This window comes from Ceratotherium simum, chromosome 23 (assembly GCF_057802395.1).
Source record: "Ceratotherium simum simum isolate JZ-2026a chromosome 23, ASM5780239v1, whole genome shotgun sequence".
NCBI classification, from domain to species: Eukaryota; Metazoa; Chordata; class Mammalia; order Perissodactyla; family Rhinocerotidae; genus Ceratotherium; species Ceratotherium simum.
The window spans coordinates 10,704,299-10,716,494 of record NC_141922.1 but is presented as its reverse complement, the minus strand read 5'-3'; the positions used below and the strand labels follow the sequence as shown (position 1 = coordinate 10,716,494).

Below are 12,196 nucleotides of genomic sequence, written 5' to 3'. Positions count from 1 at the left end.
TGTGATTGAAAGATAGGCCAAAGACCTTCTTAGACACCTCACTAGGGAAGATGTGCAGTTGACAATAAGCATACGAAAAGATGCTCTACATCATATGTCATCGGGGAAATGCAAATTAAAACAACAAGGAGATATTACTGCACACCTATTAAGATGGCCAAAACCCAGAAAACTGACAACACCAAATGCTGGTGAGGATGTGGAGCAACAGGAAGTCTCATTCACCACTGATGGGGATGCAAAATGGTACAGCCACTTTGGAAGACAGTTTGGCAGTTTCTCACAAAACTAAACATACTCTTGTCATATGATTCAGCAATTGCACTCTTTGGTATTTACCCAAAGGAGTTAAAACTTATGTCCAGGGGGCTGGCCCCCTGGCCTAGCGGTTAAATGCCTGCGCTTTGCTACTGGCGGCCCGGGTTCTGACCCCAGGCGCGTACTGACGCACTGCTTGTCCAGTCATGCTGAGGCGGCGTCCCACATACAGCAACCAGCAGGATGTGCAACTACCACATACAACTATCTACTGGGGCTTTGGGGAGGCAAAAAAAAAAAAAAAAAAAAAAGGAGGAGGATCGGCAATAGATGTTAGCCCTGGGCCAGCTTCCTCAGCAAAAAGAGGAGGATTGGCGTGGATGTTAGCTCAGGGCTGATCTTCCTCACACACACACAAAAACAACACTTATGTCCACACAAAAACCTGCACACGATGTTTATAGCAGCTTTATTCATAATTGCCCAAAAGTGGAAGCAACCAAGGTGTCCTTCAAGGGGTGAATGGATAAATAAACTGTGGTACACCCAGACAATGGAATATTATTCAGTGATAAAAAGAAATGCACTATCAAGTCATGAAAAGACATGGAGGAATCTTAAATGCATATTACTAAGGGAAAGAAGCCAATCTGAAAAGGCTATACACTGTATGATGACAACTATATAACATTCTGGAGAATGCAAAATTATGGTAACAGTAAAAAGATCATTAGTTGCCAGGGGTTAGTGGGGAGAGAAGGATGAACAGGTAGGGCACAGAGGAATTTTAGGGCAACGAAACTACTCTGTATGATGCTATAATGGGTGATAAATGTCATTATACGTTTGTCCAAACCCATAGAATGAACAACACCAAGTTTGAACCCTAATGTAGACTATGGACTTTGAGTGATGGTGATGTGTCAGTGTAGGTTCATCAATTCTGACAAATGTACCACTCTGATGGGGGATGTTGATAATGGAAGAGGCCATGCATGAGTAGGAGAAGTGGATATATGGGAAACCTCTGTGCCTTCCACTCAATTTTGCTGTGAACCTAAGACTGCTCTAAAGAAGAAAATCTATTTGAAAAAAAAAGGACATCAGGAAGAGAGTAAGAAGGCAAGCCCAAGAATGGACCAATCCTGGTTCCACTACTCGCTTAGCAACTTTGTCATCTTGGGCAAATTACTCAGCCTCTTTGAACCTCAGTACATTAGGAATCATAGGATTTATCTTGTAGTTATTTTGAGGATTAAAGATAAGATAATGCATAGCATCATATAGCACAGAGTAGACAACATTCAATAAATCCATTTTTGAGGAAGTTGTGTGTCTTCTGTCACGTACAGTGTCACAGGACCACAAGAGTTCACTGAATCAGTTACCTTCCCCCCAAAATATGATCCTGTCTGCTCCCATGAACAAAACCTTGCTTCATTTGCTCTTCTCCTTCCATTCACTCCATCTCCACAGCATGAGAAAAGGACCACTCTGTCTGTGAGGGGGTTGAGGGCCTATTCTGGTCCTCCCAATATACGGCTGCACCTGTGTCCTTCTTTCCCTCAAACTAACCACCAGCCTGACCTTTTCCCATGTGCAGCCTTAACGGGCAGCTGTGTGGTTATGGGGTTGCCCAGCCAGAGGCTGAGAAAATGTAGATCGTGAAGTTTGTCAGTGATAAAGGAGCATCACAAACAACCTTCATATAGATATCTTATGTATGGTTGTGAGGTGATCATTTCTCAGTAAGGAAAATGAAAAAGAAAGGCTTTGCAAAAATACTTAGGCGGCACTATTGTGAAGAACTGTGCTAAGACATCGCTAATCCTCAAGTGTAATCACAGTTAACGGAGGTTTTCCTGGGGTCTGAAAACCAGCTCCAAACCATTTGCAATGACTCGGTTTCCCATCCCTGTGACTCCTCACAAATTAGATTCAGGCTCTTTACGTATGTTGATGCTGCTGGGGCTTAATTATAACCGTGAATATTCATAATAGTCATAATACCCTCAGATCTCTGTAAATTACATATGTATCTGAAATGGAAATCACTAAGCTGGGAAATATGAGAGTGGATTTCCAAGGTTAAAAACAGCAACCCACTTTGCAGTAGGAATTCAATTCCATACCTGTTGTTCAAGCAAACTCCCTGCTTGAAAATCTCTACAAAACTTCGACAGTTGTCTTTGAATGTACGAATGCCTGACTGCTTGTATTACGCAAGACATAAATATAACTCTTGTTCAGGTATTTTTATAATGATAATTCTAGCATATATATTAGTATCACAAAGATAGTTTGCCTTGGTTCAAAATAGATTTTGCCATCTGGATGGTAAGAGTCTGGAAACCATGACAAGTAGAAGGAAACTTGAAAGAACTGGGAAGTTCATTCTAAGGAAGAACTGGGAAATCATGAGAGCTTTGTCCAAAATACTTTAAAGGATGTCACGGCTTACAAGAGGTGGGCTTTGTTCTGAGTCTCCTGGGGGCAAAGCTAGGTCTTCAGTGAGGAATCAAAGAGAAGCTTTCTAACATTGGGGAACACTGGGAACGGGATGAATATTCTCTTGAAAGAAGGAGGGTCTTGTTGGGAAAGAAGCTTAAGCAAAGCCTGGAAGATGACCTATGATTAGGAGGTTGACCGGAGAGCACAGATGGCGCCTCTTGGCCCTTGATGCCCTGAGACTCTTAGAATCTGTGAAGTGACATGTGGGTCATAAAAGGGATGCAGTGCAAGCCGCAGTATGGGCTGGACTCAGCATGGTTGTCCCAACATGTCACAGCTACAAGACCTTCGGACATTCTAAATGTCTCTCTCCCTCATCTTCCCCATCTGTAAACCAAGGATTAGTTGTGAGGGTTGAATGTGCTAATAAAGGTAAAGCACACAGAACAGTGCTTGATACAAAGCAAGTGCTCAGGAGATGTCAGAGCAGTCATCGCTGTTGATGTCACCACTCATTACTATTATCACAAGAAATGGGGAACTATATGCACACAGATTTGTTTTATAGGGACCAAGAGCCCTACAAATCAAGAGTCTGAGCTTTGGGAATAAACATTAACATTCATGGTATGAATCATTTTTAACTTTAAATAACTGTATATTTTGGGAAGGTGCATTCTAGCCACCAAATGACAATGAAGAGAAGGCTACAATAAGCTAAAGCCGCCTGGAGAGTGGTACCTTTCGGTTGTTCGCTCTCTGCTGCTGTCCAAGGTACTTTTCACACACTTGGATGTTCCTCGACAAACTGTGATTACTTCGTCTACCTGAAACAAAAATACAACACACACTAAGTGGTACATTACTCTCTGATATATCTTCAAACATATACACTATATAGATTTTTAAGATGCTAAAAATTTGCATTTTCACTACATATTCTATGAAAGAGTCTAAATTTAAGCCCCTATCTGTGGTATGAGAAGCTTACATTATAAATTATATCTGTTTGCAATAGTCTTGCAAAGCCACGAGGTCTACTTCATTTGCCAAAGGCCAAGCAGGGGGATATGGTGAATCAATTCATTTGACAAATATTTTCTGAGAGCTAACAACATGCCAGACACTTTTTGGGGTGTTAGGCATCCAGATGTGATTAAGACCCATTAAGCTTCTTTAAGGAGCGTCCAGTGACTGTGCTGCAGCGGAAAGCACTCTGAGCTGGAAGCCAGAATCCCTATCCTCCCAGCTCACCAGACCTGGGTTCCTTCCTCTGTAAAATGAGGGAATTACATATGATCTTGATGGTCCCTTTTTGGTCTGAAAAATTCTGTAATTCTGCTACTTCTTTTAAACTCAAGTTCAATGCTAAGCATGTTGAGGTGTCAATAAATAAAACTGATCAATTTAATTCAACAAACATATGGAAAACATTGTTCAGACCCAGCACCTTCCCACAAGAAGCTCATAAGACACAAGAGTGTGGAGGGAGAAGAGAAAGTGCGATTACCTATTAGACCTGGACAATGTGCTGGGCACATGCCTACCTATACCAAGTATTTTATATTTTATTTAACCCCCGTGCCCCAATATTCCTATGAGACAGGGATTACTTGTTGGTGGAGAGAAGGAATTTTAAAACTCTTCTCCTCATGCTGCCTTGGTCCACTGAGCAACGTGGGGGCTTCTGCCCTTTCTTTTCAAGAAAGAGAGAGATCTGGAGTGAGTTTACATTTCTCCCCCAACCTGTGTCAGCAGCTTCTCTTTGGTGGGGAAATGACTCATTTACTGGCCACATGTCAGTGGTGGGCAGAGTCACTCCTCTGAAAGGTGAGGAACATCTGCCATTCCTTCTCTCTTCTGCCTGAGACTTGATGCGTTGCACAGCAGTGGTCGGATCCATGCTACTGATGAAGCAGAAAGACTAGGCTTGGACGTTGAAGGCCCAGTCACTACCCCCACTCCCATCTGCTAGCTCAGGCAAGCATGCTGGACTCACCATCCGTATTTGTAAAGGGAGTTAGGAGCTCGGGTTAGCCTCAATCCTAAAGCAGATTCTCCAATCCAGTCTTTACTAGACCTTTGCATTGGAGTGCTGGGCACTTAACCAAATTAACAGATGGGGTATTTTGGTTCCCATTTGACTAGTGATTCTTGGTTGTATGCTCCATGGGTCAGAACCCCCAAAAGCCTAGCCCATTGTTTATCACATGTATGTTTCAATAAATGATGATGAATGAACAAATGAACATATGAATCCTAGTCTGGATAACCATCCCTCGATGGCAATCCTTCTTTGTGGCGGTACAAGAACCAGTTTTTTCAGATAGAGAAGTTGTGTATTTTTCCATCATATTTTATAAAAGTTCAATCTGCATATATATGTGTGATTTAGTTCAGCTCCCTTCCCATACACCTCATGGGAGGGCCTATGCACCATGCAGAAAGAGATGATCTGATTAAACACCTCCCTTTTAATATATATTGAACACTTGCCTTGGAAAAATACCTTTAAGCATCAAAAATGGTTTGTGCAATGGCACAAACCAGTCTCTGCTGAGACTCCAGAAGAAAAAAACAATGAATACTCCATGTACTAAAGACATTAAATTTCAAGTCTGGAAGAGTTTGTTCAGAAATGTTTTAAAAAAACTACTGTCTGCATAACAAAAACTTGTAGAAGAATATTATGGAAGAAATCAACAACCAAAGCCACCAATGAAATGTTTGCTGAATAATTAAAGAAGGTGACTCATGGAAAGGCTCACCCAACAAAGAAGGTTTTTATTATCACCAAACAGTGTTTTGGAGCAAGCTAATTCTAAAATGTTTTATTTGCTGTGTATTAAAATATATTTCATGCCATAATTTTATTGTTTTCCATTAACTTTTTGGTGGCCAACAATGTTATATTTTCGGATGTTAGTGTGGTAGAGTATGAATGTTTACACTATTTTAATATGAAAGCCTAAATAGTTTTCTTCCTTTAACTGAACTAGTGCGATGAATACTAATATTTCCCCCACCTTCCTGGCCTATCCTTAAGGGAATGGAAACACTTTTCAATTGCTATTGATTCCAGTTCTGGCTTATTAAGCCATATTAACGTCAAATATGAAAGAAAAGAAAGATAGAATTGAGGAGACTAGAGATGCCTCCCAGTTGAGGGAAGCAGAGAAAGGTCGTAGATGTTAGGGTAATGAGAACTGGCGACTTCCTCCTGCAGTGTCTCAGGGAGGCAGCGGGACCTCCAAGAGATGGGGCTGCCTGGTATATGTAAATGTTCTGTGCTAACATGGGACTCCTGAGCATCTGAAATGTGGTTAGTGCAAGTGAGACACTGAAGTTTTAATTTTATTTAATTTTAAGTAATTTTAACTTATATTGACCAAGCCAGAGAGATGAGAAGATCACAAAGGTGGGCCCCAAATGTGTGTGTGGGCTTCTGGATCCTTTTTAGGGGTGAAGGACATCCGTCCATACCAGTTACCCCTAATTCATCTGTGGTCCTTGACCACATGGCTTTTTCAGTTCTGGAACTCTCTGCTCCTTCCTTGACATGCCTGGGACCTGGAACTCCTATGTGAGTGTGCGAGCCCGGAGCCTACCTTCTAACCTCTTTGATCAATGTGGGGTCTAAGGCTGCTCCCTTAGCCTGACTCAGGACAACTTGAAAGGACCATGTCAGCCACAGAGCTCACTGAGGCACTGGCTGAGGCCTTTGTTGGGGCTGCACTGTAGCTCAACTCTTCCCTTTCCCCAGTCCTCGTTTCCCCCCTCCCTCCCACAGGCATGCATCCCTAGAGAACTCCTTAACAAACATTTCACATCCTCATCTCCATCTCAGAATCTGCTTCCTGGGGAGCAATGGCATCTTAGCCACTTTTTTATTTTTTAATATTTAAATTACGTTAAATGAGGCCAACGTTAGTTAAAATTCATTAAAATGTCAGCTTTAAGAAAAAAGCTCTTGAGCCAAAAGTACAAGTTTTGTATTGCTTCACGTTGTAAATGCACTAACAAGAATGGAAGCATATGCATAATTAGAGACTTAAAACACCCCGTTTCTAACACTGTTATTTGTCACATAGCAAGCTCAGACAAAGATTCTCTGTGTTTATGGAAATGCAAATAGAATCACAAATTTGGAACTTTTCTTCATAGGGAATTTGCTGTGCATCAGAATCTAAATGTGTTTCTTACTTTTAAAATATATTTTCAGCTTATTTAGTTTCAAAGATTCTTTTAAGTTAAAAGTTGGAAGGAATTAAGAAATCAGTAGTAATAAAAATATTATAACACCAACATTCACATTAACACCAAAATTCATCTTAACACCAATATTTATATTAACAGCAGGTAAAATTGTTCCGATAAGAGATCTGATTTTCCCAAGCAGAGCATCACAGGTTCAGAGTTTCAAGGCACTGAGGTACTGACATCTGGTTTCCCACCATACCTGCAGTCCCAGTGTCACTCTTCCTCTAGGAAGTGATGTTCATTAACCCTGAACATCTTATTCATCTGTATTAAGTGTGTTTAGGGGTGACTAATGGAAAAGTTGTAAGGGCCAGAGTACTTTTAATAAATTAGATAATGTGGGACTCATGGTTTCCTGAATGCATAGAGAGAATATAATCAACTACTTGAAAATTCAATTGTGGTATAGGCACGACAGTACAAATTAACATTTTAATGCTGTTACATTATTTTAACTCTCATTGAGTCATACAGCTAAAAGTTGGAAGTGAACATGGAGGTGGTGATTGAGCCCACTTTTCTATGGAATGCAAAAGTCCCTTCTAAGGCTTTCCTGACATGACTTTCCAGGCTTTGCTTAAATAGTACCCTGGGATTCAGTCTCATTCCTTTGTGAGGGAGCACCCCACACAGAGACAATCTATATTTACTTTAACAAAAGGCATGTGGTTGCTTTTCCAACTGTAAAGTTACTAAGAAACTGAGACTATGTGAGCTGTGTAAAAATATAGTAAACAGATGCAAAGGAGAGAAACCTAGCTCTTAACCCTTATACTTAGGTTGACCCCTAGAAATTATCAATATCTGACTATTTTTGACCTACAAAACAGTGATTTCACACGGCTCAATAGTTATTTATATGAAGTTAAATAAGAATGAGCAAACAATCACTCTATTTCAGATGAAGACTTGCTAGTGGTAAATTAAAAGAGTGAATGGACAAAGAAAAAGGAATATAACCGGAAATATTTGTTGAGAAAGAAAATATAAAACAATCATCTTCTTAACTTTTTCCTATGAATTTACCCTGACTTCTTAAATAATAGTATTCATAAAAATCAGAAGTAAATTTCTTTTGCTCTTGGATTTTCACTTCGTATCATGGTTTCAACTATTACCTCCATTAAATCTTCTCAAAGAAATATTTACTGAGTGTCTATTATGTGCCAAGCATAAGACCAAGTGGTAGATATGGAATGATAGATTAAAAAATTATCCCTGATTATCTCATGAGGGATAAAGACACATAAGCAGTGAAAATACGTTGAAGAAAGTGAAATTGATAGATATATGCAGAGACTCCAATGGAAGCCCAAAGGAGAGATCCATATTGAGTGGCCTGGGGAGCAGGGATCAAAGAGAGCTTACTGGAGGATGTGAGGTTCTATATGAATTTTAAAGAATAGGTAGGAATTTGTCAGAAGATGAAGGTCATGCAGGAGATGAAGAACATTCCAGGGAGAGAAAAAAGCATGAACAACGACAGGAAGGTAAATGACCACATAAACTAGAACAGAATATTAGGCAGGTAATAGGTGGAAATAAGGCTGAAGCACTAGGCAGAGGTCAGATTTTGGGAGACTTTATTTGAAGGTGCTTGGACTTCACACAAGAGGTGATGGGGACCTTTGCAGTATTTTTTTCTCAGTGATTTAGTTGTTTAACTCAGTCGAAAGAACATGTTGAGGTCTCAACAAATAAAACTGATTAACATAATTCAACAAACACATGGCGAAGATTATTCAGACCCAGAACCTTCCCTTAGGAAGCTCATAAGACATGAGAGTCCAGAGGGAGAAGAGACATGCAACTACTTATTAGACCCCGACAATGTGTTGAGCACATGCCTACCTATGCTAGATATTTTACATATTTTATTTAACCCCCCACCTCCCGATATTCCTATGAGACCGGGATTACATGTTGGCAGAGAGAAGAAATTTTGAAAGATAAAAGAATATGGAGTCTCTACAATATATCATCTACAGTGTCTAGGTACAATAAAAAATTACTAGACATGAAGAAATGCGAAAATGTTTCTGGCTTCACAGCAAAGTAAAACAGGAATCAGACCACATGATGATCCAGTTGTTGGAATTAGATGATGAATAAACATATCAAGAATCTCAGCAGAAAAATAGAAATGTTTTTTTAAATGGAAATTTCGGAACTGAAAAGTGCAACATCTGAAATTAAAAAAAAATTCGCTGAATAGAAATATCAGCAGAATGGAGATGGCAAACGAAAGGGTCGGTAAACTGGAAGATAGGTCAGTAGAAATTATCCAATCTGAATAACAGAAGGAAAAATATTTTTAAAAACACCCAAAGCCTCCGTGACAGGCGGGCGATATCAAGCAGTTCAGCATATATCTGGTACGAGTCTTAAAAGGAGACAAAAGGAGATTGGGTAGGACAAATACTTAAAAAAATAATGGCTGACAACACCCCAAATTTGTTGAAATGCATACGTATAATGATTTAAGGACCTAATAGAACCCCAAGCTGGATAAGGAAAAAAAATACAGTTTAAAAATAAGTGATAAGGACAAAATCTTGAAAGTAGCCAGAGAAAAATGACACATTATATACAGCGGATAAAAGTAGGAATTATTGCTGACTTCTCTTTTAGAAACAATGCAACAGCATCTTTAAAATGTCAAACAACAAAAAAGAAAACCTGTCAGTGAAAACATGCTTCAAATTAAGGCAAAGTCCACTTGTGGCCATGTTGAAAGAACTGGTACTAGATTTGATCTACTGCCATAAACAACTGGAAAACTGAACAAAAATAAATCTAATAGCTGTTTTCTGACAGTGGACAACGGGCAGTGCAGGACTGTGATCTATGAGAGAAGGAAATAAATGAAGTGAGCCCTATGATTGTCTGGGCTTTCTCTTGAGGCGCTTTCCAACAATAAATAAGTAAATAAACCATAAATAAGGAATAAAGTTTGAAAAGTAAGAAGTAAAACTATTCACAGATGACGCGATTTTTTTAAGATAAGAAACTCTAAGCAATCTATGAAAAAATTACTAGAAGTAATTATGAGAATAGAATAAGCTCAATACACAAAAATCACTTTTATTTCTGTATACTAGTGGCCAATAATTGAAAAAATAAAAAATTGAAAAAATAATTTTATCTACAATGGTGACAAAAAACATAAAATGTTTAGGAGTAATTTTAACAAAAGCATAAGTTCTACACCTAAAACTACAAACGCTGTTGAAAGAGAACTTTCAACACACCTAATAGAGAGAAACCTCACGACCATAAATTGGCAAACTCAACAAAGTTAAGATGTTCTTCCCAGGCTGACCTAAAGACTGAGTGCGATCCTAGTCATCACCCCAACAGGTTTCTGTACGGAAATTGACAAGCTGATTCTTAATTTATATAAAAATACAAAGGACCTAGAGCAGCCAAAATGATCATGTAAAAGAAAGAAGTTTGAGCAATTACAGCCTTCAAGCTCTATTATAAAGCTACAGTAATCAACATAATGTGGTATTGGCATAAGGATGAACAGATCAATGGAACAAGAGACAAAGGCTAGAAAGAGAGGCTTCCTTAAAACGGCAATTGATTTTTTACACATGTGACAAAGCAATTCAGTGGGGAGAGTAAAATCTTTTGATGCTAGAAGTGCCTATCCATATGGGAGAAAAATGAACCTTGACAACTGCTTCATATCTTATATAAAAATTAATAGGAAATGGATCATAGACCTAAACATACAAGCTAAATGATAAAGCCTCTAGAAGAAAACAGGAGAATGTCTGTAAAGCTGAAGATGTCAGCAACAGGAAATAGGAAGCAACAACCCAAACAGAAATAATTCACATTAGAATTAATCAAAGCTAAACACTTCATCCTATTATCTAATTAAAAAAAATAAGCAAGTACCTGGCTGGGAGAAATATTCAAAAAATATAAGTCATGATTAGGTATGAATAAGTAGCTTTGGGATTTCATTCTTCGAATAACACTTATCTGGTACCTACTGGAAGACAGGTACTGTTCCAGACGTCGAATGGCTTGGACAGGGATGAGGCGGGGAGATGGTGATAAGTAACCGAATTCTACTATCACGAATCTTACACTTAGATAGGGGAAGAGAAACCGTACAAATCTGAACAAGTAAGGTCATTTCTTAATAATAACCAGGTAATAAGCCAGGTAATATGGCTGAGAAGGATGACTGAGTGAAAGCGACTGGCCATGTTAGCTGATAACCAGGAAAAGTGCCTGTGAAAACGGTAACATTTGAGCTAAGACCTACATGATACAAAGAAGACAGGTGAGAAAAGAAAAGGGGAGGAGACCTCCTAGCAGGAAAAAAAACAAGTATTCCCGGGGGGGCGGGCAATGAGGCTATGGTGTTCCAGGAAGAAAGAAAAAAGCTGAGTTCAGAATATAATGAGAGGAGGAAAGTGGAAGAAGAAGATGCCAGAAACTAGGCAGAAGCCAGCTCGTACAGAGCCTTCAGGGCCACAAGAAGGAACTGAATATTATTCCAAGTGCTATGGAAAGCCATTGGTGGGTTTTAAGTAGAAGAATAAAATGATCTGATTTATTTGTTTAAAAGGTCACTCTGGCTTCTGCATGGAGAGAGAATCAAAGAGCGGAAAGAACAGAAGCAGGGAAAACAGGGAGAGGTTCAGATGAGGCGGATCGGTTGGGAGATGACACTGGCTTGGACAAGGGTGAGGCCGGGAGGTGGTGATAAGTAACTGAATTGAGGATATATTTGGGTGGGAGTACCAACAAGATGTAGGTTGTGAGGATAAGAAGTAAGTCAAGGAGCCCCCCAATCTTTGACTTGGACAATTGGGTGGATAACGGTGCCATTTTCTGGGACAGGGAAGACTGTGGGAGGAGCAGGTCTGCAGAAGGAAATCACGGGTTCATTTGCCCATTTTAAGTTAATGATGCCGATTACGCATTCAATTGGCTTGTCATTTGGCAGGTGCATATCAAGTGTCTTTGATTCTAAAACCTACATAGTTCACTAATACTTATGTTTTTTATTTTCAAAATAATAAATAATTACATTTTTTATTTCCTTTGTGGTTTAATAGTATTTTAGGACAGTCTTTTGAATTTCCCAATTTTATTTGTTGGTTTACTTTATATTTTATACTCAATTTTATTTTAATTGACTTTTAATTAAATGTAATTTCCATAATTTTTTCCTTAAGAAATGTAAATAAGGTTTTGATAG

General features: G+C 39.1%; 1 protein-coding gene across 1 annotated transcript in view; it reads right to left on the bottom strand.

The window, feature by feature from the left end:
• Positions 1-12,196, bottom strand: part of DNAAF11 (dynein axonemal assembly factor 11) — a 92,375-nt gene that overhangs the window by 11,980 nt on the left and 68,199 nt on the right. The window contains exon 11 of the mRNA XM_014787951.2: positions 3,451-3,536. Coding sequence (XP_014643437.1) covers positions 3,451-3,536 — 86 coding nt within the window. The remainder of the gene's footprint in view (positions 1-3,450; positions 3,537-12,196) is intronic.